This window comes from Pollachius pollachius (genome assembly GCF_949987615.1).
Source record: "Pollachius pollachius genome assembly, chromosome: 13".
In the NCBI taxonomy this organism is placed as follows: domain Eukaryota; kingdom Metazoa; phylum Chordata; class Actinopteri; order Gadiformes; family Gadidae; genus Pollachius; species Pollachius pollachius.
This window is the reverse complement of record NC_136946.1, coordinates 5482922-5508770: the sequence shown is the minus strand read 5'-3', so window position 1 is coordinate 5508770 and position 25849 is coordinate 5482922. Positions and strand designations below refer to the sequence as shown.

The 25849-nt window shown below is 47.8% G+C and overlaps 2 protein-coding genes across 5 annotated transcripts; one reads left to right on the top strand and one right to left on the bottom strand.

Moving 5' to 3' along the window:
* Positions 1 to 138: 138 nt before the first annotated feature.
* Positions 139 to 21544, bottom strand: ago3b (argonaute RISC catalytic component 3b). Of its 4 annotated transcripts, none has more exons than XM_079749572.1 (20): positions 21380 to 21544; positions 20882 to 21197; positions 18598 to 18769; positions 17967 to 18087; positions 17375 to 17583; positions 16453 to 16589; positions 15837 to 15971; positions 14888 to 14993; positions 14268 to 14415; positions 13780 to 13899; positions 12279 to 12422; positions 11547 to 11680; positions 10644 to 10828; positions 9759 to 9918; positions 9392 to 9482; positions 8392 to 8586; positions 7698 to 7832; positions 7298 to 7399; positions 6414 to 6613; positions 139 to 5320 (listed from the first exon to the last, which is right to left on the bottom strand). In XM_079749572.1, exons 2-20 carry the CDS (start codon positions 20898 to 20900, stop codon positions 5212 to 5214), a joined length of 2622 nt encoding a protein of 873 aa, XP_079605698.1. In that variant the 5' UTR covers positions 20901 to 21197; positions 21380 to 21544; the 3' UTR covers positions 139 to 5211. The 4 variants fall into 4 exon arrangements, with proteins under 4 accessions (XP_079605698.1, XP_079605696.1, XP_079605697.1 ...); XM_079749570.1 differs by having other exon boundaries at positions 140 to 5320; positions 11547 to 11713; XM_079749571.1 differs by having other exon boundaries at positions 140 to 5320; positions 11547 to 11713; positions 14888 to 14975.
* Positions 21545 to 22881: 1337 nt separating this feature from the next.
* On the top strand, positions 22882 to 25780 carry olah (oleoyl-ACP hydrolase). Its single transcript, XM_079749715.1, has 6 exons — positions 22882 to 23191; positions 24037 to 24175; positions 24262 to 24361; positions 24483 to 24652; positions 25183 to 25265; positions 25586 to 25780. Exons 1-6 carry the CDS (start codon positions 23062 to 23064, stop codon positions 25726 to 25728), a joined length of 765 nt encoding a protein of 254 aa, XP_079605841.1. The 5' UTR covers positions 22882 to 23061; the 3' UTR covers positions 25729 to 25780.
* The last annotated feature ends 69 nt before the right edge of the window (positions 25781 to 25849 follow it).

The following is a 25849-nucleotide window of genomic DNA, read 5'->3' as shown; positions in this document are numbered from 1 at the left end:
TTGGTTAATCAATCTAAGACCTACAGATGAAAAAAAAGTTAGAAGATAAATAACATACACGAAGGATAATGTACAAAATTGTAATGGATTTCAATCTTTATATATTTTTTAATCAAATTTATTTAAATTAGCCAAAACATGTGTAACACGTCAAGTGTTGCTCAAAATAGCATGCCAACATTGAGGCAAAATAATGGCATTTCCATTTTTCTTATTGATTTCATGATGCTATTCATCTCTGAATATTTTGATATGGCTTCGCCAACATGTATTAGCATTTGTAACATTGTTTCAGTTTGTTTAAAGATCAAAAACACACTTGAGTAGTTTTCATTCATATAATATTTAATCAAAACAATTAAATATGACGACCAAAAAAGGCTCAACTTAGGACCAGTATCAGTTAAGTGTTAAGACAAAACAGGTCTTGACATACAAGTATACTTCTAAAAGTGACACCATTTCATAGTCAAGCAAACAAAACATAAAAGCACAATTTACTGTGTAACCAAAACGTCACGTTTCATCATTATTTGAATATGATATGCAGCCAACCGTAAGAAGTGTAGAATTTACCAATTTCCTTTATGTGGGGAATGCTATTGGCTACATGGGAAATGGGCACTCATCATGGGATCAAAACTCAATCGTATCGTAATCTCTGTAAACTTGTGTATAAATAGTACGTATGAAATTTGAGAGTCCCCCAATGAACCACACACTTACAATGGCCCCGGCTAATGACAACAACGTTACAAGAGGACTATAAGACAAGGTTGGTCTGAAAATAAGAATTGGCTTGCGGGATAATCTGGGCCAATTGTAATGCATACAACACACATTGCACAAGCGTTTAAAAACAAAAACGTTGGTTATTGCTGCCCAGGCAGAGTGGGAGAAAAGTATACTTTGATCTTAAAACATATAGGGGAAACGGGTTTAAAATAAATTAGATGCTACATGACATTTAGCTACTTGTTACCTTTGGAGCGAAAAACGTGTGTGTACAAGTTACCCGGCTTAGAAATGCTAATTTGCAGGTTGTGCTTTTGAGTGCCCGGCTTTTTATGACCAATTCCCACAGACCTTTTGGTCCTGTTAGATCCACACTGAGCAGGTCTGCATATTCTGTATTCTTGGCATATGTCAGAGGTACACACACACACACACACACACACACACACACACACAAAGCATACATATACATACACATATCACATCTTACAGTATAGTCATGTGTCAATATATATACTTATCAATGAAGACATGGGCTAAACCGCCCAAAACATAATTTTACTTATTTATTTGAATGTTAAGATTTCATCTTTGATTTTACTCGTTTTCAGCACCATCTGGGAAAGGCACAGTCTATTGAGGACGATTCTGTCCGACGACAAACTTTCAACCCACCTCCCACGACCAAGAGAGAGAATCTGTACAGTGTAGAGGCATCGAGACGTCAGACGTGACCCCCATGTAGCGGGGCCATCACAGTCGTTCACTTCTTTGACATTACAAGAGACACACACACACAGAGAGAGAGAGAGAGAGAGAGAGAGAGAGAGAGAGAGAGAGAGAGAGAGAGAGAGAGAGAGAGAGAGAGAGAGAGAGAGAGAGAGAGAGAGAGAGAGAGAGAGAGAGAGAGAGAGAGAGAGAGAGAGAGAGAGAGAGAGAGAGAGAGAGAGAGAGAGAGAGCGAGAGAGAGAGAGAGAGAGAGAGAGAGAGAGAGAGAGAGAGAGAGAGAGAGAGAGAGAGAGAACAACTGAACAGTGGAAGGAGAGGTTTCATTACAGGTCCCTGGGTTTAAGCGAATACAAACAAACACAAGTTTGAGGGGGGTTGAAAGTTCGTCTGCTTATTACAGGACAAAAACAACCTTCCCAAAACTAAAACGATACAATAAAAGAAGAACCATCCATACAGTAAGTCAATGCAGCAAAGCCATTGCTTCCATGGTTGACCAGTAAACCTATTGCATTATTTCAACTGGGATAAATTATTAGTGACTATTACTATTATTTCATTATTAACGTCCTACTTAATTATCTCTATGTCATATAGGATTTTTTTTTTGTTAGCAAAAATAAGTAGTATGGGTGCATTATATTAATATCTTTAAGTATAAATATTTTTTTTTCTCCATTCAAGAATTTAAAAAAATGTTTTTTTCGAATGGTTTGAGTAAAAGGCATCGGATGTTAAGCACTTTGAAGACACACTGCGTGGCGGCCATAGCTCTCGCACCAATAACCAATGCCCTGCTTCAGCTGCAGCATGCGTCAAAGAGACTCTCCAATACATCGTGGCTGCACACACATTCTAGAGAACTCCAGGAGACGCAGAGTAGCTACGGCTAGCTACATGCTAGCACAACAGTCTCCGTTACGGTTTGCCGATCTTCAAGTAAAACTCACGCAAATCGCTGCTTTAAGGTCCGACATCAAGAGGCAGCTCAGCTTCGACCCGGACCCAAACCCATGAGGGAGCGGGATGGAACAGACCGGATCACTACTCTAAAATCGGTTTCAGCATACATTAGAACCATGAGGCGTCGCACGATATATATTTATATATTATAAAAACTACTCTACTCAAGATTGATGATCTTTCTCTAGAGTTTCTTTGTCACAAACAATGTTTCGGCGTCTTCCGTTCAACATTTTCATCACATGATCGAATCTCACAAGTGCCGTTTAAATATGTCCGCTCGTTAAACAATTAATATAACCTACAATATTCGATGTGATATTCAATGTACTATAAAGTCTCACTCGTAGCAGCTCATTTGGTTCGGATAATAAGCAACTGGCACTGTAAGCCGTGGGAAAGCCAAACGCCTGTGGGCAGGAACCTATCCCTTCACTACGTTTCCTAGGTAACCACCACCCCGGTCATCCAATAGACAGGCAGGCACTTTCCTTTTGGTCTGAGTGAAACACGACATTTTGTAGTTCATTTGAAGGAGGTTAGTACTGCTAAGGCTACACCCGAGATAGGGCCTTCCACAGTTGGGTCACTGTGACGTGCCCTGTCAGTCAGCACCATGTTCTATTGGCATGAAGAAGTACTTGAAAAGGGATCAGAAGGGATCGGTGATCAATCAAAATCAAATTCGGCTAGATATGATGGTAATGCGATAGAGTATCTGTGTGAGAAAGAGAGAGAGAGATTTTTCTAAGAAGGATGTCATTTGGTTCAAGTATTGTTTTAGAAACAGTTGAATTAGACGCAGCCAGACTAGTATTTGCGGTAAAGAATGTCAGACAAACTCCAGTCCTAATCTCGCTCGGACAAAAACGCAACTAAATTGTGAACTTGTACGTAAACAGACGCGCCAAGTGGAACCTCTGCACCATAACTTGATCAAAGTCAAGCCTCCGAAGGGACGTCTACACCTCGACCAGCACCGCCCGAACACCACTCGGGGGTCAGCGCGGGCTTCCTCCACGCTGGAGGCTCCATCTGCAGATGTTGACTCATTCAGAGGAAAGAAAACACTACAACAGCATCTGGGCCCGGAACATTCTTCAAAACACCTTTTCCGTTTGCACTCCCGAGGCTCTCTCGTTAACCCGATCAGGCACTTTTATCGTAATCTCGTCACATCTTCCTCGTCCGACCAGCCTGGGTCACGAAGACGCCGACGGCGTGACGACGCGACCAATACTTTCTGAAGTCCTTGAATGCCTCTTCACGTTCACCTCGCCAACATCCAAACCAAACGTACCGACAACGCTGTGATACTAAAACGGGGAGGGCCTAACAGTCAGCGCCTTCAAATACCAAGATCCCTCTCTCCGCTGAAACACTCTGGCCTCGCTTCAAGCGCCTTATTGCACTGCAAGAACGACAGTCGATTCGCTAACGTACGTTTTGAAAGATAACACCGAAAAGAAAGATCTGTCCCTCCACTGAGATCTATTGCTGAACATAAATGTTAATTCAAATTAAAAACGATGAATCATCAGCGGAAGGAAATGGCGCAAAATAAACTAAAAATTAAAAAAAAAGGGGGAGCAGACAGAACGGTAGCGATATCATCTTTGAAGACGCTTGTTCCCCGACCCTCGCTCGCCCTTCGCTCTGCCCGACCGACAGCGTGGCGTCGGAATCCCAGCGCCCCCCCCCCCGAGACGGTTGGACCACAGGCAACCGCCTTCACAAACATTCTAGAGATTTCATTAGCGGTTGCCAGGGCAACAAGTCTAGCCTCCCTCTTATTGTTGTCTTACGTTAAAGGGACACGCACACAAACACACACAAACTGAAACACACACAAACTGAAACACGCGCACACACACACACACGAGTAAAGCAACCCGGAGGAGCAGGTGGCCTTGTTTTTGTTGCCGTGTCGCTTTGAGAACGCGCCAATGCCGCACATTTCACAATAGTTCCACCATTATTGACCAGGCTTGGCCCCTAGTGAGGGACGTTACTGCTAAAACAGGCCTAACACCCGTACAGAGCTGCAGCAGGGCAAGCTGAGACACACACATGCACACACACACGCGCACACACACACACACACACACACACACAGATAAAAACATGGACAGTATAAACCAGCATGATTAGGGCTAATCGCCGCAGGCTGCAGAGCATTTCATAGCATTTCCCGTACTTCTCGGGAGCACCGACACAAAGAGAACCGTTAAAACCTACCTCCGGGACTGAGACACCAGAGACAAAAGAAAACGCTTGGATGAGCTACCTAAGAGTAACGGCTAGGACGGCGCCCGCTACCCGCCGACTTCAGAGCTGGGGGAACCGTTGTGGTCGAACGACACCAGAGGAGGAGGAGGAGGAGGAGGAGGAGGAGGAGTGGAGGAGGAAGGGGATAAGTGTGGATCTGACGGAGGGGGAAGGGCAGAATGTAAACGATTGGCTGGTTTGGTATTGCATACTGTGGCTGTGCTCCTCTCTGGCTTGTCCTGTGTGTGTATATATATATAAATATATAAAGATATATATGTATATATATATCCCTTAACAGTCTGGCGTTCTACGCGTGTGTGTGTGTGTGTGTGTATGTGTGTGTGGGGGGGGGGCCGCCAGCGCTGGACCTGGTAGGCTTGTCCTTAGAGGGGGGTGAGGGGAGTCACCTGACAGACGTACTGACAGGCTGGGAGGGTGTGTGGGTGTGGGTGGGTATACTGGTGGGTGGGTATACTGGTGGGTGGGCGGGTGTGTCGGGACCCCCACGGGGCCTCAGGCGAAGTACATCGTCCTCAGGGTGTCGTGGTGGATCTGCACCGCCTTGGCCAGCGCCTGGGGGTCCCGGCCGTTGCTCTGGCCCGACACGTGGCTGCCCTCCGCGCTGTGGGGGAGGGGGCGAGAGAGGGGGAGAGAGAGAGAGCAAGGGGGGGTTGCGGTCATCAGACAGGAACAATTGACATGGTGTCGCCACTTACGGTGACCAGACCCGCTTACAGGGACCAGACACACAATTATGGGGGACCGCGCACACACACACACACACACACACACACACACGTAGACCTGACACAGACTTAAGGGGACCTGGCACGTACACTTAGGGGGACCTGACACACACTTACGGGGACCTGACACACTTATGGGGACCCCACACGCACACTAACAGGGACCGGACGCACACTTACGGGTGACCCAACACACACTTACGGGGACCTCACACACTCTTACGGGGACCTCAAACACTCTAACGGGGACTTGACACACACACCTACAGGACCTGACAAATGCACACCTACGGGGGACCTGACACACTTTTGGGGACCTGAGACACTTATGGGGACCCCACACACACACTTACGGGGAGCGAACGCAGACTTACGGGGACCCAACACACACTTACGGAGACCCTACACGCTCTTACGGGGACCTCACACACTCTTACGTGGGGTGAGAGAGGGGAAGGTGAGGCCCGCACCAGAGGGAGACGCACACACATACACACACAGTTCTGTGCTCCCATTTCTATACTAATATCATACAGAAACTCGTTATTTGGCAGACACTCGTTTTTTTAACAGACACCCATTATTGAGCCGATTTTGGCGCAACTTCAGATACCGTTCGTCCAGGAGCAGGTAGGGTTTTAGGGGACATCTTGCTCGAGGGTGCCTTCAGATTAGACTGCAGACGTTGGGGATCGGACCCAGAACACCCGAAACCCAACACTTTCCCGACCCTTTTTAATGCGACCGCTCCTTTTTTCCGTCCCGAGGAGAATTAACTGCCCCCGCTTGCGGGTGAATAGAGTGACGCTAACCATCTATTACGCGCCAAGGAAACACCTGGAGAATGCTGACACACCAGTCAGACTTCTAGAAGAATCTTAGTTAAATACCTTGCCACTCCTTTACAAAACAAACACACACACACACACACACACACACCCACCCCTCCGTGCGTGTGATGCGGCTCACCTGTCGTGCTCCTTGTCCACCAGGTGGTAGCGTGCGCGGAAGGCCACCAGGTGAGCGTAGTAGGCGGGCGCGGGGATGGACACCGAGCGGGTGCAGCGCACGTAGGTGTGGCACAGCTGGTAGGTGAGCAGCTGGAACTCGTCCGCCGTGAAGCAGTTGTCGTCCCACAGGACGTGGTAGTGGGAGGGCCGGCTGGTGCCCTGAAGGGGGGGGGGGGGGGGGGGGGGGTTAGGACGAGATACGTAGAGTGAGATGGACGGAGACAGAGAGAGAACGAGAGCAGATGGGGCGGAGAAACATGCACGTAGGGAGTTTTTTCTTGCCCTCGTGGGGGCTTGGGTAAAGGGGGGTGTCATAAATATTCGGCCTGTTAAGCCCTTTGAGACTGTAATGGTGATTAAGAGCTATACAAATAAAATTTAATTGAATGTAAGGACGAGAGACAGAGAGAGAGAGAGCGAGAGAGAGAGAGAAAGAGACAGAAGTTAGGACAGAGAGACCAAGAAAGAGAGACAGAAATACAGACGATGAGACATGCATGTTCAAGTTAGGACGAGAGACAGGCCAGAGCGAGAGAGAAAGAGAGACAGGTTCATGTTAGGTCAAGGAGAGACAGAAAGAAAGAGACTGGGTCAAGTGCCAACCTCAGGGAGAGCATGCGAGTGTGTGTAGTGTGTGTGTGTGTGTGTGTGTGTGTGTGTGTGTGTGTGTGTGTGTGTGTGTGTGTGTGTGTGTGTGTGTGTGAGAGAGTGAGTGAGTGAGTGAGTGAGTGAGTGAGTGAGTGAGTGAGTGAGTGAGTGAGTGAGTGAGTGAGTGAGTGAGAGAGAGAGAGTGAGAGAGAGAGTCAGAGCAGGAGCGACAGACGGTAAATATAGGAGCCTTGCCTGGATCCCAGCGTGACTGCAGAGGTAAAAGTCAAATTCGTAGGGGTGGGTGATGTCCGTGTCCACCGTGGTGCCAGCAGGAATGTTTCCGCTTCGTCCCACCTTACATAAACAAACAAACACACACACACACACACACACACACACGATAAGTCAGGGGGTACTAGAGATCATTCTTTCTCCCCATGCAGAGATGCATAGCCCTGTTTGCCCAATCAGAAGCTGCGTCCGTCGAGGAGAAAACCATTGCATTCTCAATCCCTCTTTGTACCCCGGGAGACAAACACAAGGCTGTCGCTCTAATCCATTTCCATATCTTGATTACAAAAAACCACAGACTCATTTCTCTCATCTAAATCCATATCATCGATCAGGAGGGAGCGGTGCGGTCCGCGCTCACCCGTTCGTTGCGGTCGGCACAGAAGAGGCGGGTGTGGTGACGCTTCTGCACCACGATGTAGGTGATGCCCGGCTGGTACTCCTTCTCCAGGCCGATGCACGCCTCCCGGATGGCCAGCAGCTCGTAGTACAGCACCTGGAGGGGAAAGCGCACACCGCTCTGCCGTCACTTTGCCGTCGCTTCAATGATGAAACCTCACTGAAGGTCACTGGTTGAATGAGGTCTAACACGATGATGTACTTGAAGGATCGAGCCCCTCGGCAAGGGCAGGGTACACTCTGGCTGGCCACCAAAGCGGCTCAATACAAGCGTTGGGGTCCCTCTTTAAAGCGGTCCACACAGGATCCCCTTTCAGCTAATCGTTTTGGAATGTAGCCAGCCAACAGACAGGAGTTAATAAGGGATTTCATCGATGGCTTTCTTCATGTGTATAATGGAGAAACCCATGGAATCCAAACGCCGTCGCTTTGAGAACGCGCAAACGAAGCGGCCTCCCGATGGGACGCTCCTCGGGAGGGTAGCACGCCCTCCGGGTTCAGAGTTTAACGCGTTGACTTTGAGCCCAGCGTCAATTTTGATAATCCAAGCAGTGCACTAGGCCCAGGACACTGCCAACACCAGGTTGTGCCTTCAACCAGCAACACATCGGTGACCTGGACGCCGAGCGGCCTCTGGGCAGAATCCCGGTCGGTACCTGTCTGAACTGTCCTTCCGACACGCCGTCGCGGTAGAAGATGATGCGCGTGGGCTTGTAGCGCGTGGACTTGTAGAACTGGATCAGCAGCTCCCGCACCATGGAGGCCAGGTCCTGGATCACCTCCTGCCTGGGCCTCTGGACCCGCACCGTGGCACAGTACCTGCTGGGGTGGGCGTCCATGCTGCCCACCACCTCCAGAGGGAGCAGAGAGAGCAAAGGGTTGACTGGAGGAGCAAGGAAAGGTAGGAGCATCCCCGGAAGGGAGGGAGGGAGGGATCCCCCCCCACCCCCAACTCTGTGTTCCTTCTCAAGATTTCTTCCACGCTGATTGAAAGGTGACGTATTGCACCACCAGGTGTGAGTGGGATTAGCCGTTACCAGCCAACGGCTGGTAACGGCTAATCCCACTCACACCTGGTGGTGCAATACGTCACCTTTAAGGGAGTTGTTACTTTGCTTTTCTTGGGTCACAGGGTGGTCATAAATATTTGGCCCGTTAAGCCCTTTGAGACTGTAATGGTGATTAAGGGCTGCACAAATCGAATTGAATTGAAAGGAACGTTGACAATCGGATGAACAGAATAGGCAGGAAGGCCTGGTGGCTATTCACTATTCCTTAACAATCAAGGCCAGTGTGTGGGAACGCGTCGTCTTCCCTGCTCCCGCGTCTCCGAAACAACAGTGTCTACACTGGTGGGGTCTGGAGCCGACGCTGGATCGTGACCAAATGTTCTAAACCCATGAAAAGCAGTTCCTCGCCAATGACTAAATCAGCCATCCGTTCATGGGCAATATGAGTCACAAACAGAGCTTCCAAGGAAAATCGCTTTTCCCCCCCCCCCCCCCAACTTTCTGTGCGTCTTCACAGCTACGGTGCCACCACAAAGAGAAAGGCTTGCCAACAGCCGCGCGGTGTTACATGAACACGCATACGAACACAGTGTGATTGACTGAGGGACGGCCGGGGTGAATCCGGGGACGAGGTGGAGGTCCTTACCGCTGCGATAGATGGCTTCTTGCCGTCGCCGGCCGGGGGGTGGGTGACGTCAGCGCCCAGGAAGATGACGGGCTGCTGGAACACGGAGGGGCTGGGGGGGGGGAGGGAGGGAGCAGAATGAGACCACCGCCCTCATAACCAACCGGAGTCGTGCTGTAAGGAAGGGGTGGGTCGCCTCATCCCATTTTCATGTTGTTAACACGCAGTCCCGATATAAAGAATGGAATACGAGGGGACTTGCTCTCTCTATCTCTGAAGGCCGAAACTCTACAGGTGGCCGAGTTACACCCCGTTTCCTGTTTAGTTTGAGAAATTCTACCAAAAGAGAAACTGAGTCTTGAGTCTCTTGCAGCAGCTGGTGGTTTACCGTTGGTGCGGTACCAGGATGTTGTTGATGCCCCCCAGCTTCACGTTGATCTTCAGGCAGAGGTTGGACAGGGTCTGGGGGGAGGTCTTCACCACGTTCTTCACCTGGACACACTGGGTGGCCATGCCCAGCAGGGTGTCTCCCACCCGCTTCACCTCCGCTGTGGGGAGGGACATGGTGGAGCCAGTTCAATCGTCAACATGTTAAATGACGGGCGCAGAGCTGGTCGACAGCCCATACTGCGCCGCAAAATGAGCCATTAAGGCTCTTGAAGACAGAGCAAGGCAATGTGTAATGAATGATTGATAAAGTGTAAACCAATAAAGAAATAAACGAGATGGGGTATCTTTTTAAATTACAGCTCAACCATAAACCTTCCCTCAACTGGTAGAGCGTGATTAAAACCTTTCACCAGATGCCATGCATCATACGTTTCCTTGCTTTTTACATAGCGCAATCTATGAAACGCCTCATTCAGATACAGGTAAGGAAGTCACCGGTGAGGGTTAGGGCTTTTCTCTTAAAGGGTGTGATTTCAGCTAATCACACCCAGGTGTGGGTGTGATTAGCTGGTACAAGCCGTATGAAAACCATTCCCTCCCTGTGCCATAGTGACATCACAAGTGGGCGTGTCCACCTAGATGTAGGCTGGATATTTCAGTCTACCAGCTTACCCAGTGGACCAGAGCAAATGTTGCTCATCCATCATTCATATATCTGGGTGAACACGCCCACTTGTGATGTCACCATGGCACAGCGAGGGAATGATTTTCAAACGGCTTGCACCAGCTCATCACACCCACACCTGGTGGCATGACATGAGCCCTTTAACGATGCCTAGAGCTAGACTGCAGACATTGGGGTCCAATCCCAGCTTCTCAGTACCGTAGACGGGCGTCTTCCCGGGCAGGATGACGATGATGAGCTGCAGGCCGGCGTAGGTGTTCTTCAGGTGTCTGAACATGGGCTCCACGCTGTCGGCCCCCTGGGCGTATTTACAGAAGCAGGGCTGGCCCTGGATGGGCATCCCCGCGTCCTTGGAGATCTTCCTCAGCTGGTCCGTGAAGCCCCTGCAGGTGGAGCCGGGAGGTGGAGGGATATTACACCATTTGAAATAAATAAATAAACATATCTAATAGGGCTGGGTAATGAAATCGATTTAGGATCGATTTCATTAAAATTTCGCAACATCGATTCATAGGGCATGAGATCGATTTCTTTTTATATATATTTATTTTTTTATTTTTAGTTTTGTTACCATTATTATTATTTTTATTTTTCTTAATGCAATTTGCAGTGATGGAATGTTGTAGTTCAAGTACATTTTCACTTGCAATTCCTTTCTAATTTCAAAATTGCACTTTTGAGACTTGAGACAGTTTTGTTTACAGCTCAAGTTTAAACTATCCAATTTACAAGTTTTCACTTTAAAACCTGTTTAAGATAAAGAGAAAAAATAAAGTTCATTTGTATTTTGTAACACAGTTGAGCCATTTTCATTATTTAAGAGCAGATTGAATCGGATCGTGATTAATCGATTCAGAACCTTATGAATCAAAATCGAATCGATTTAGGAAATTGGCCACGACACCCAGCCCTAATATCTAATACATATACATATAGGCGTTCTTTAAAGGGTTAAATTGTTCCATCATGTCTTCTTTTTCCCACAATTCCTTCACAACTATGGACAAACTATTTTGTAAATAACTTTCTTCGGTATAAAAACATCATCACGCCTGGTGCTAAGGGGTTTCCCAGGGAGACGTGCAGGGGGGCGGTACTGACTTGAGTATCTCCTCGCGGCACTGTCTCTGCGTGGCGAAGCAGGCGATGGCCCACATCTTGATCTCCACGCCGGTGTGGAACTGCTTGCCCCTCATGTCCCAAACACCGTGGCTGGGCGTGGCCACCGTGCGGTTCTGCAACGACAGTCCAGGGTTCATCTGCTGAGGCTGGGGGGGGGGGGGGGGGAACAGACGAGAGATGACGTACACGGACACACAAACAAACACGAAAAGATGTGTTGAGGTCAGGAGGAAGTGGCAGCTGGGCGATGGACATTGATCCGAACAGTCCAACAGTTCATCCTTTTTTTCGCAGACTTTTTTCCGCTCTTAAACAACTTTTAATCAAAGATGGAATCAAATCAGACGATTTTTTGGTTTGTTTGTTTTCGACGGTAGAGCAGGTTTTCTAAAAAGCTGATCATAGGATTCAGAAGTTGATTACAATAGTTGGACCAACGTGGATATAATCCTTGTAAAGTTGTTTTATACTAGGCTTCATTGTTATCACAAAACTAGCAAACAACCGATAACAGCGACTCTAGACCAGGGGGTTGCACACGTTAGCGAGAACAACACCAACGTACAGCACAAGGTAATCCCACGGGACACACGTTATGTTTGGGTTGTGGAACCGGCTGTGTTGTTTGTGCCACTGTTGATGGTAAAACCCCCACACACACACACGGGGTAAACCAGACGTTATAAAGGGTAGAGAGAGCGAGAGAGGTACCATGAAGTGCTCCGAGCTGACGCGCCCCCCGTACTGCAGCATGGGGGCGGGCAGCACGCGGCCCGTCACCTGGGCCATCTCGTCACGCACACGGAACTGGAACTCCTGGACGAACGGGTCCGCCTCGTAGTTGGCGCTGCGCACCTGGTACCGGAAGGACAGCGTTTAACGTGCAGCGATGTTCCGCCCGTTGAGAAGCAGGTGGTGCGCGTGTTTCTTGTCAGTGTTTTAAAAGTGCAGGGCTGACCCCTCCAGCGGGGGGCATTTATTTTTGAAAACATAATTTTTTTAACCAGTGCTCATTTCTAGGCTGACCCCTCCATGGAGGGGTCAGACCCCTGAGCCAACCGATCTATACAACTAGTAATATGGCGGGACTTTTATTTTCTTAATCCAACTATGGAGGGGCTAGCCCTAGAAATTAGCACTGGTAAAATGCAAAAAAGAACACAACCACTTGTATATCTAGCTTGCGGCTCTGGCCTACGACTGGTCGACTAATTAGTCGCACGGCTCTTGGCTGACTAAGGTTTGTGTTAGTCGCGTAGCCACATTTTGGATACAGCTAGCGCATGCTTTTCATTGTTAATACATTCTCCTCAGGTGACGTTGTTCTGGAAGCTTAAGTAGGCTTGTCAACCAACTTTACTTGTTGGCCCGGATAGGTGGAGTTCCCTGCGTTCTACACGTTTTAACAATATTGACCGCCTGCCAGGAACGCGCCGACATCGAAAACTGAAAGGGACATTTAAAGCCGCATGGCGTTGCTGTGTGGATGTGTACTTAAGGAATCGAGAAGCTCAATATCAGTTTATGTGGTTGGTAAGGTGGTTGGTTTTAAGGGAGAAAGGTATCGGATATTCACAGATATCTATGCTCTGAATGACACCCATCTGACGCTGGGAACTAGAGACCCGGTCACCGGTATGGGTGCCGTGTATAGCGGTGTATACCTGGCAGGGAGATGGGACTTCAAAGCAAACCTGCTGCATGCAACAGCTCTCCTCTCAATGCAAAACGACAAAGTACCCGGCCCTCAACAGCTGCCTACCTAAAACGCAATTAAACCAGATACCCTCACATTTCAAAATGTCCCCACTGGATACAACTTTTTAATTGCAGTTTAGATATGTATCCAGCCAGCTGGAGTAAAAGCAAGTTCGAAAATAAAAGCTCCTGCAGTGGTAGAAAGTTTGAGGTTTAAGAAAATAAAAGTCCTGTCACATTTTAGTCGTATAAAATCAGTTACGGCAGAGGGGGGAGGTTTGAATACATTGAACTTTGACCACTGTGCATATGTGTGGACTAGATAATATGAAGGGAATAATGAAAATAAAATTGGAATAGTCAATTTCCATCCAAATTTCCTATCTGGGACTAATGGAGTTCATCTTATCTTCAAAGCAGGACCAAAGTTAGGAACACAACCGGTTGGGAGAGGAAGCCTTAACCAGGTCATGTGATGCGCCTGATTGGCTGCTGACCCTGTGGCTGTGCTCACCAGTCGGCTGATCTCCTCCTGTCTGTCCGGGGCAGAGCGGGCGGTGGCTTTGATCATGGTGGACGTCTGGTTGTCTGTCAGCTTCTTGATGCAGCGCTGGCCGGCCACAATGTTACACACCTAATAGAGGCACACAACAGGGGCGCATGGGTTCAGACAGGGCCGACTGCTCTACAGAGAGTCATAACGATGGGGGGGAATCACCAGTGCGAATTACTCTTTAAAAAATAAAAATAGACAGTATATGGTAACGTCAATAATAAATGTCACACAATAACTCAACGTATTGACTTCGTACGCATCTAATGCAACACAAAACAATAAGTCAGTAAATACGCACATAAAAAATTTGCATAGAGTAAACATTTAAAATGGCGGCCCCTTTGGTTCAAAACATTGGTTTTGTAACACATTTTAATTGAGTCTCTTAGACAACGCATAAGTGGTCCTCTGTGGCCACCGTAGCCGGCGTCAGCCTCTCTGCTCACCTCCAGGGGCAGGTAGGTGTGCTTCTGCTCCTGGCCCACCTGCAGGCAGGGCAGGTGGGGGTACTTGAGCTGCAGGTTGTACTTCTCCCTGAAGTATTGGGCCACTGTGCGCTCCACCGTCTGGCCGTTCTCCAGCTGCAGGGGGAACCTGCACACCCACACAGGCCGGGGGAGCGTCAACGGTTGATCAGGATCCATCCATGCATCGACCCCTTGTTATTCATTAATGTCAAAGGGAAGCGCGGGCAGGACGACGGAGAATAAACAAACCAAACCCCAAGTGGAGGCTCGATAAATATCACGGCTAGCTTTGTAAACAAAAAAAATGTTCCTATCGTAGTTACAATTTAAACAAAAAGACGTGGTGGAAGGCAGCTTCTTAAAACATAATCACCATAGCCAACAACCGCCGCATTAACATGCGGACAGCGATGCATCAGCTGGCCACTGCGAGGGCGTAAGACCACCAGAATGTAATCAGGTTAAAGGCACAGAGCTTAGGCTGGCCGGTGGTTGTCTACCTGGGCCCCGGTGGAGCCCTGTGTGGCTGCACTGCGGGGACTATTGGAAGCGTCCTGTCAAGGGGGTGTGTGTGTGTGTGTGTAGTAGTGTGAGCGTACGTCTGGTGGGAGGCGGGGCGGCGTGTGACGTTGCAGACCCGGTACTTGCGACGCATGCTGCCGCAGTGGGTGACCTCCACCTTCAGACCTACGGATGGTGGACATCCTTATGAGTGAGACATAATCAAAAAGGGCGTTTTTATTTCTTACAATCAGACATGAGACTAGGGTTCAGGCATTGCATTGATATGAAGACGAGCGCAAACAGACTCTTTCTACGGCTGAAAAAAAAAAACAACGATTTTCATGGTATATTAAAAAACATATTTAACTATAAATACTGAAGCTGTCGCATCAACAGCTTCAGTATTTATATTTAAATATGTTTTTTAATATACCATGAAAATCGTTTTTTCATGGTATATTATCAACAGCTTCCCCCCCCCCCCAAGGTATTACAACATCCACAACATCCCAAGGACTGCGTCTACTCGTTTGTACTTTTTGTCATTGATTCACAAGAGAGAGAATCCATAGGGTTGTGAATAACATCCGCATTACAGAACGTGCACTATTGATGTACACACACTATTGATGCGGTAAGCATGGAAACAGAGGCGAGGGAAGGAAAAGCCAGCTGTGAGTCCAGCAAAATTACAGACCCACCCGTGGTCGGTAGCTTGTGACTCGCGGTGCTCACAAACACAGCTTTAATCCACCGCTGCTTTCCTTACCCCGACTCCTCGCTTAACTAAGCTTAGCATCAGAAACATACTAATCGGATGCTCGAACCCTAGTGGGAGGCGACATCCATATCCCATCGACTGCCTTTCCATTTAGCGCTGGACACTTTTATCCACCCTCATTATCGTGCAAGCAGGGTTGACGCGCTTCATGCTTGCTCATGGGTGGCTAAATGCCGAGTGCGGACATTGGGGATCGAACCGGTCACCCCTACACTGAGCTGTGGCCCCCGGTCTGCCGGCTGTAGAGTGAAAGAGGTCCTTACCTTTGATCTCTTTGGTGAACTTGACGCGGTGGGAGTCGGTGAGAGGGCGGGGCTGCTCGTCGATGTTGTGGATGTCCAGGACCTCGCACATGAACTGGATGACCGGCTGGGCCTTGTAGAAGGCCGTGGCGGACACTGGACAGGCAACACAGCAGGGCGCGGGGGTTAACAGGGCGGAGCGATGCGTGGTGAGGAACGGGGGGGGTTTACTACGGGGCTCACGTTTGAATGATAGCCACGCAAGGCGATTCAAAAGCTGTTTGGCTCTGGTTGTAGGGTCCCAAAATAGCATGTGTCACTTCACATTAACACATTTTATAAAAAAAAAATGAATGGATCAAGAATGCTCTTTGTAATTTGAGAATTGAACCAAACCCACGAAGCCTTTCAGAAAGAGAAATATAGGTCAAAGACCCTTAGAAGTAAAACTGAGTCTGAGGGATGAAGAACCATTATTAACAAAGTATGACAAGATGATACGAGAAATCCTGGTTGTCTCAATGGTGACCGTAGTTTTGTTGATTTCTTAAGATCGAACCAAAAACTCAAACACAACTTGAACACGCCTCCTGGGGATGTGAGGGGGGGGGGAGGGGGGGTCTGCATAGCAACTCACCGTCGATGTTGAGCATCATCTTCCACATGGCGGGTCTCACCGACTGGTGGAAGCCGAACCACACCTCTCTGCCACCGCCCAGCGGGTGGTCGTAGCCCTCGGGGGAGGAGAAGAAGGATCGGCCCACCGGGGTGTATCTGGGGGGGGGAGGAGGTGGGTCAGTGCCGGGCTGAGGACGGAGGCATGGATGAGGTAGGGCATTGGGTTTTGGGGTCGTTCTTTGTAGAGCATTGTTTTTAGTTATCGTTGGATTTTAGGAGTCCTTTTTAACCGCTTCAATTAAGCAGTGGGCAATGGTTGTCGGTGGCTCTATGGGTCACACACACACACACACACACACAGAACAGCTCCAAGTTCCAGCTCTAAGCACAGGCTCAGTATCCAGCAAAGAATAAATATTCTGAGCCAACATTGTCAGGTTGTTCTTTTTATAGTTCTTTAGTTTTCATATATACTAAATAAATAAAAAGGCACCAGGAATCCCGTTTGATGATGCGACACACTACATCGGATGCTTTTCCATGCTTTACTAAGCAAGATGCTATGATAGGAGCTATGGTAGGTGATGAGGCAATACTAGATACAAGTTTAGATGCTATGCTAGGTGCTACATGATGATATTATCATTTTATTACTTAATTAATAAACTGAATGTGATATTATTACACTAGGTGCTAGAAAATAAATTCAAATATAATATTTATTATTCTTTAATTAACTCTAGTTCTTACGTTGGATCCAATGCTAGGAACTAAGCTAGTTGCTACGCTAGGTAACAAGCTAGATGCTATGCTAGCCACCGGCCAGATGAAACTCAACAACTTGCTAGAGATTCCAAGTTAGAAGCTATTCTAGGTACTAAGGCTAGCTTCTGCGCTTTAAGTCATAAGCTGTTGGCCTCGTCACTGGGCTGAGGACTCACTTCATGGAGGGCAGGTGTCTGAGCACCACGTCGACGGCATGGACCGGGTTGGTGCTCAGCGGCTTGTCCAGGTCCAGGGGCTCGGGCACCCCGCGGCCCTGCAGCACCTCGTGCAGCATGTGCCAGCTGACCAGCGACACAAACTTGATGGACACTTTGAAGGGTCGGTCCTTGCCTCCTTCCCCCGGCAGCGTGACGTCCAGGTCCACCTGAGGACCAGGGGCGGGGGGGGGAGGGAGCATGTGTTAGCGCAAGCGCTAGCCTGTCGAGCAGCTAGCTCCGTGCAAACAGGCAGAATTATAATGCACATGGGTTAGCTCGCGGACTAGCGCGGGGGGGCAACGAGAGACACGTTAGCTTGGCGTCATGTCGCAAAACACAAACCGCTGCCAACATGGATTCTTGCAGAGATAGCGGAAGAACGTGGACGTCAAAAGCTACGACTGGATCTAGTCGGTGAAATGAGCGTTGATTTTATCACGGAGATCCCCTTCAGTGGGGAGGGACGCTCCGGGACAGACGTTAATTTAATCAACCGAGACGGAGTGAGACTGGTCCCTGCAGGGGTGTGGTATGCATGCGCAGGCCTTACCCCAGCCGTGGCCACAGGCAGTGGGTGCGCGGTGTAGAGGCTCCTCTTGCCGTCGTACACTGGCCGGCGGTCGCCGAAGATGGTCACCTTGAAGTGCTGCACCATGGAGTCCACCACCTCCCTGACGGGGAACACCACCACCACAACAACACTTTTAGTAATCAGCAAGGGCATCGCGTCGACATGCCTTGACTGCCAGACGCCTCAGATAAGACAAGAGTACAAACACTGGGTTTGATTGAGCTAGCGTGGTTGATAAGGTATAGGCTTTCAGAGATGTGACGGTTCTGCACAAGGCTTACTACTGCATTTATTACTTAATCTGATTCATTGCTTAAGCCCTTATCAATAGCCTTGCACAGACTTTTTGATTAAAAAAAAGTTCCTGGTTAGGTCTGGTTATGCATTAGTTTCGTGAAAAAAACACATATGCATGATACTACAGTACATTATAATTTTGATACACATACATCGCATTAAATCAATCTGTATGGTCACATATGTTTGAATTTGGGCGTGCGTGTTTGTTTGTGTATATTCTTGTGTATATATGCATGTGGGTAGTGTGTGTTTGTGTGTATTCTAGTGAATAAGTGTGTGTATACGTGTGTGTGTGTGCGCGTGTGCGTACCTGTTGACGCGCCGCGGGCACTTCTCAGGCTTGATGTCCACCTCGTACAGGTAGACATCGATCTTGGGGATGTCCACCTGGAAGCAGTTGGCCAGCAACTTGATGGGCTTCCCCATGGTGCCATAGCCAGGTCGCCGTGGCAACGAGAAGAGGGCCTGGGCCCCTGCGGCTCCTGGAGCCACAACAACACACAACGGGAGGTTAGTGGCTAAAGAGGTAAGGGGGTTCGACCTCCGTCCACCCGGAGCCTCACCCTACCTGCTCCTTAAAGACGCACATCTGAATGCACCGTCACGCCGGGTTGAGTAAAGTTATGTATCGCAGTGGGACGGATTTCACCTAGCTCGAAGCCTAATCCAGTAACCCAGACATATCTCTAGTCAGTGCCACATGATTTTCATTTCAATGATGTAAAAAACACATCCTATAACTGAGGTATCCTACAAATAAAATAACGCTCGCCAGCCCGTACCTCTTTGTTTACAAGAATCGCACTATCAACAGGCCCAAAACCACTCACACCACCCAGCAGAGCTAGAAGTTCGCCTCACACAGTTGCACTGAATTTTTTAAATGATAACTAACTGCATACTAACTGGGAAGGGGCGAAACCTTAAATATTGCGTCTTTAAGAAACATATGAAATCATGATTATTTTTAAGTCAAAAAGCATACACAACACAACTGTTTAAATGATTCACTGCTTGCTGTTAAAATAAACAATGTTTGTAGTAGTAGAGTCGTAGAGAGCTTATGCAAGTTTAAAAAAAAAAAATCCACCGATTGTGAGATTGCCTCAGAATAACCAAACAGTACGCTGCAGCATATGTTACAACCACTTAAATTAACAGCTGGAATACAAGCCAGCAGCCACCCTGACTTCATTTTAATATATTTGCACATAGTTTTGAAGAGATAACCGCCTTAACCCACGTCATAATCACATTTAGGAGGGAATTGGATCATGTAGGCAGGAAGGATGGGGGTTGAGCAGAGTTTAGTGGAGCATTGACACATTTGTTGAAATAAGTGCTTCAGACAAAACGATCCGAGATTGTGCCTTGTTTAGAAACACGACTTCCAAGGGAGAAAAAAAATCCCACCAATGGCCCTCCTTTTCCCTCTGGTGTGCCGTTGCCATGCCAACAGAACACACCTGGTAACCCTTTCTCTATGGCAACCAACTGCCGGCTGATGAGAAGGGCAGGTGCGTCCACATTTGTCTTACTTATCTTTTGATGACCCAGAAGGAAAAGCTGTGTCTTTTTCGTAATTTCAATTCATTTGTAACGTTTTAAACTATGTTTAGAAAGAAAACACCTGCACTACACAAACCAGGCATTCTTTTGGATTGAAGCACACATTTAAAGAGAATTGGATTCAATGAAAAGAGAATGCATAAGCTACAATCCAATTGCCTTGTGATAAAACTGCCAAGGCCAACCACCGCTTATTCAGAAACCGACAAGAATCTCGCACAACAAGACAATCCTGCTCGATTTCACTAGACAGTATAGCATGGTGAATACAAGGTAAATTGGGTGATTCATTGTAACAATCTCGATACCATCATTGTATGCCTGCCCATAATGTCCAATCCGATAGCCAGCCAGCCAGCACACACACAATCAATATCGCACAGGCCCCCGTGCTCCAAACATAAAGTACCTTTATAGCCAGTGGGCAGAGGTAGATTGACTATTTCTGGTGACAACAATCAATTACCGGTGGATTTGGCAAACGGAGTATTCAATGGCTGCTGTAGCCATGGCAACAGCCGGTGTGAAAGACAAGCCACTCCGTCAAACGGAAGCGAGTCAGTGCAGGCGTCCGCGATGGACCTACGTTACGAGGCCAGGCTTCAAGTACACCTGACGCCGCCGTGATCACCATCTGTCACGGACAGCCGTGACGTCGAGAAAGGAAACGAGTGTGACTGGTTTCAGCACTAGGCACAACCACTCACGCAGCATCACCATGGATAAAAAAAAACAAAAAACTAAACATTCCCATTCAAATATTTGTCAACTCTAGTTTAGGACGACTGGAATCAGCCATGTATACAAGAACTGTTTAACTTTCACTTTCGACCACCATTGGTGTAGTATATTCAAACAGCGTCAGCGACCCTGCCCTTTGAAGTTTGACCCCATAAAGTCACAGTAGGGCTCCAAACAAGCACAACAGATGACCGGTCTACCAAGTGGAGCCCCATAAAGACCATACCGCGCTTATTTAAAAACAACCGGCGTGCCGTGAATGGCAATCACCGAGAATACCCCACCTGATGTTCCGATTTCCATTCATGGGGTCTCTGTCCGGTCACCCCGGCTCCCGATGTGGAAAGATTAGCGCAGGTTCCTCTGCGACTTGGCGTTACAGCCCTGGTGGCTGTCACTTCAGAGTACCCCCACACCACCACCACCCCCACGGCTTGGGTCGCTGTGTGGAACCGGGCCGCTTCGAGGGGTTCACTCTCCACCACCGGAGTTTCCTCCTTCCCTTCCCTCTGCTTTCGTGTCAACTGTCAGTCGAAAGTTGACCGAAATGTGTCACCGTCGACCGGTGTGTCCGTCAAAGCCTCGCCCCGCTCGTTACCTCTGAAAAGAAGCGAAGGGAAAAGGAGCAGCGTTAATTCGTCGGACGAGGATTTCTCCCCGGCGAGGGAGCGAGATTAATTCGGTTAGCGTTAGCATCGGCTAACGTCATTAGCTTAGCTTGAGCTAGGAAATTAGCCTCGTACGAGTCAAATTTCAGGCAGACTTCAACGCCAATGTTGTACCTGTTTTAAAAATGGACCCGTCGTGAGTACTGGTCCGCATGACACAGGTCGTGCGGCGATGTCGAGCCGGTAGAAAAAGACCTGGGTAGCCGGCGTCCTCGCCTCGGTAGAGAGACCGGTGTGAACTCCTGTGTGCCGGCCAGCCTCTCCGCCTGACTCCGTGAGGGAAACCCGTCAGGAAATACCGACCCGGGGAAGCGGCGTAATTTCCCGTTTCGCTAATCAAACGTCATGTATGATTGGGCACGTTTTTGGGGGGGTTGTCGGTGACACGGTGTCTATTTTAAGCACAAGATAATTCCCCGACATTATAAATGAGACCATTATCTAAAGAAAATATACTCATTCTCACACAACGGTATGACTATGAGGAGTTTTTAAGGTAGGATTGCGCATGTGCAAAACTGAAGAGTGTACAGTCTCATAAGTCAATCAGGCGAGATTGGTTGTGTGACACTTTACAATCACTGCTCAGAATCCCGAGGATGGGGATAGGAGTTCAGTTTATGAGTTCCAGCTCATCCATTATAGGTAGTTAGTTGGTGGAAGAGTTGGTGGAAATTAAATATGTTCATAGAAACATGTCTCAACGATGCACCAAAAGGAAACCCGATTGATGTGAACATGGAATTAAATGAAAAGAAGAAGCCAGAAGTCTAATGAAGAGAAAGAATACAAGCAAATGTCAGAGCTAGTGGGATGGAGTTAGTGGAAGACATTGACATTTAGATAGCATCCAAATGAGGTTTGGAAGACCAGGAATGTAGGGTGGTGCATGAAAGAGGAAACTGCTATTACAGGGATGAGATTGGAACATACGATAAGAGAGTGCCCATCTAACATGTTTTCATATAAATAAATGTCTGTTAAATAACTAGTTGTCGCCGAATGAGTTAACACAACGGTTATAAAGGAGTTGGCCCATTGATGAAAGCCGTTGCATTTGCGGTATTTACCCTAATGGGTGTTTATGGTCACATATAGGTACAGGAGGCGGCAGGTGTCCCAAGGACAACTAAACAGAAATCCTATAGATCTCCACATTTCATTGTACATTGTTTACGATAAAAGGGCACCTTAAAAGTTGATGTGATCATTCAGCTGACAGAAACAGTGTAAGATATTGTCTGTTCCAACTATAGAGATCAGAGAGTGAAGGGGTAGCCTACAAAGGAGTTTCGAATATTGGGTAAACCCCCGCTTATCGAAATAAGCGGGGATGAGTGCCTTGATTTAGTGTCTGTTTTAAACAAAATAGATATTTTGAATTTAAATTATCATTGATTTGTTGTTTTGTAAGTAATTGGTTTATGTGTTTTAGTTTGTGGCTTTTGCTTTTTATGAGAATTATGATCCCCGATTCCTACTCCTGTTCAGACGGTGGCGGTAACGCACCGGGATGATGGAAGAAGAAGTAATGCGCACTCCGGTCTGCAGATGTCTCTGTAATACGCATTAATAATTGTAGCCATCAAAACAAAACGAAGAAAATAAGCAGGAAAGGAAACTGTGGACTTTGCATTGAAACTTGACAAGTGGCAGCATTTGTTTAATTGTTTTACATTTAATCCTGCATACGTTTATTTTCGTCCATTCATCAGTTTCAAACTGACGTGGCCTCACTTGACACATATGCAGGTCAGTGTTATGAGTGATCGACCGAAGTTGCCCTGTCAAACAGAATGGATAAAGTGATCAACTGTTTCACCAAGAAACCCGACGCTGTGGCCAGGCTGGTATGCTTCCCCTGGGCAGGTGGAGGGTCCATACACTATGCACGCTGGGGGAGGGTCTTCAGCGACTCCATTGAAGGTAACGCAATATGGAACAGGAGGAGGAGGAGGAGGAGGAGGAAGAGGAGGGGGGGAGAGATTGTGTATTAAGTCTATACCAGGGGTCAGCAACCTTTTCAACTTGCAGTGCCAGTTTTACATTTTCTCGTTAATGAGTGTGCCTTAAGCAACAATATATTAAAAATTAAGCTGAATTATGACACAGCGACCAAAAACATTTCCAGAAGACCTGGAATTGTACTATTTCCATAAAGTCCACAATCATGCATCAACATTTTAAATGTTTTTTTGGTTGTTATATTTGCAACATGGGCTTACAAATTATAATTACATATGTCCCATCTTAAAACACCATTTTCAGAAACTCATTGAAAAACATTTGCACTGTGAGAAATGTAAAAAACGAGAATATTGGAACCATCCACATCAATATCTTTACGACATGTACAGCTTTGCAAAACCATGTGAAGGCGATGCATAAAGGCCACTTGCAACAATATTTTAAATATTTTCTTCTCTATTACTCACAACATAGGTTTAAAAACTATTAATTGATCCCATTTCAGAACACTGGTTTCTGTAACTAATTTAAACATATTTGCACTGGGAGGAAATGCCCAAAACAGAATAAAGTGCAAAAAAAAGTTTGCCAATGATTATGCTGCCCGTGCCAGTAGTGGCACGCGTACCTAGGGTTGGCGACCCCTGGTCAATCCCAATCTCCCCCTGGAGGGGGAGAGGGTGTATTAAGTCTATACGAATGTTCACATACATCACGTGTATTACTGTTCCCTCTTTATGAAATGTTAATGGAACCAGGACAAAACCTGATCTGTTTTCTTGTCACGTTTCTTCCTCTTACAGTTTACTCTGTGAGGATCCCGGGCCGCGAGGCTAGGGCCAGGGAGAAGTTCTTCCAGAACATGCAGCAGATTGTGGACGAAATCGTAGAGGCCCTCCTGCCAGCTCTGAAAGAGAAGCCATTTGCCTTCTTTGGCCACAGGTATGGTATGAATAAGGCTCAGGAATATAAACGTTCTGCCTTCACCCTGACCTCTGACCTAAACCCCCCCCCCGCCTTTGTCCCAGCTTCGGGGCGATGACGAGCTTCGCCGTGGCGGACTCTCTGAAGCGGCTCCACGGTCTAGAACCGGTCCATCTGTTCCTGTCTGGGGCGTCAGCCCCCTACGTGAGTGACCCCCCCCCAGCCCCACTGACATTCAGACCCCCGATCTATCTTTAGCCTCGCCTCCCAGCCGGCCTGGTATTTACTACCCACCCCAGCCCTAATTTGTACCCCCCCCCCACAGTCCGAGATGCGGATCGGTGCCTCCAAGAGGAGCGAGTTGACTGACGAAGAGTTCCTCCAATGGCTGAGCTCCATAGGGGGCACGCCCCCCGAGCTGCTAGCCAATCCCGAGGTGCTGAAGCTGTTCCTGCCCGCCCTGAAGGCGGACCTGCATGTAGTGGAAAACTACAGGTGGGGCTGACGTGATTGGCTGGATTTGTGTATGTCATCATCGTTAAGCAGCCAATGGACTTTAGGCGTTTGAATCGTTGGCTGATAGCAAGAAGGTTCCGCCGTTAGTGGAGTTGGTACGTTCTTGCCGCGTTCGGCCGTATAGCTTTAATGAGGGAGGAACCCTTTGATCTTCTGGGGAGGGGGTGCCAAGCCCAAAAGTTGAAAACGAGGTCAGCCCCTGACCTTTGACCTTGTAGTTCATCGTTACAATGTTGACTCACCCTTCCCCGATGAGTTAAGCGTTTGATGCTTATCAAGCCTTGAAGGTTCAAAAGCTGATTGACCAAAATGAAACCATTGCACAAGGTTAAATGCAATATCTTCTGTGGGGTGTTGCAGAACAAAAATGTCTGCGTTTTGTTGCCAAAAATTCCATTCCAGATCCCTGTCTTCAATAACGGACTATAGTGCTAGGATTATTAACCGACTATTGTGCTGGTATTACCAACCGTAGATTGAGAAGGGCGTTCTGTGCTTTGTTAATCCAGGTGTGACCGGCCGACCAGGCCCTTGATGTCCTGTCCGGTCACCTGCTTCGACGGAAAGCAGGACGTACCACATGACCTGCAGGGTGAGAGACCGTAAAGTCCCCGTCGTGAAATGGCAAAAATCTCTCCATGTTCCTCGTTCAAATGCCCCCAGCCAGCCATAAACGTTAACAACCAAGATGGCGACTGGGTGAATGAGGCGCTTACCGTAGCATTGATTCACCACAGTCCCCTATATGGAACATGTGTAACCATGGTGATTCAAAACCGTTAAAGGGGGGGGGGGGGGCTTTGCCTACAGCCGGAGGGTGATGTTTGTCATTGTTGAAAAGTAATGTGTGTTCATTCTTTAACTGTGTCCCGGTTTGATCACCGTTTATGAACCGTTTATTTATTCCTACAGCGTGGAAGGAGATGTCTTCGGGGGACTTCACAGTCCGGATGCTGGATGGAGATCACTTTTACCTGAAGGACTCAGTGAATGAGAAGGTGCTGATAGACTTTATCACCAAACACCTGGAGAACTCTGAGATGGACTACCTATAAACCAACCCTGACTCAATATTTATTTGACATAATATTTGTTTGTCACTCATTTCTGTACCATTCCAGCTCTAACAAAAGTGTAATACATTTTGTTCTTTATTTATAAACAATCATGCCTATG

What these genes read in the sequence shown, in the direction of transcription:
- ago3b (XM_079749570.1), bottom strand. An exon ending in AGAAGCCATCTATCGCAGCG is followed by an intron (nt 8,587 to 9,391) that starts GTAAGGACCTCC and finishes CTCCCTCTGGAG; the next exon opens with GTGGTGGGCAGCATGGACGC. An exon ending in CGGAAGGACAGTTCAGACAG is followed by an intron (nt 7,833 to 8,391) that starts GTACCGACCGGG and finishes TTTCCCCTCCAG; the next exon opens with GTGCTGTACTACGAGCTGCT.
- olah (XM_079749715.1), top strand. Translation starts at nt 23,062, where the DNA reads ATGGATAAAGTGATCAACTGTTTCACCAAGAAACCCGACGCTGTGGCC. An exon ending in CTTCAGCGACTCCATTGAAG is followed by an intron (nt 23,192 to 24,036) that starts GTAACGCAATAT and finishes TTCCTCTTACAG; the next exon opens with TTTACTCTGTGAGGATCCCG. An exon ending in CGTACCACATGACCTGCAGG is followed by an intron (nt 25,266 to 25,585) that starts GTGAGAGACCGT and finishes TTATTCCTACAG; the next exon opens with CGTGGAAGGAGATGTCTTCG.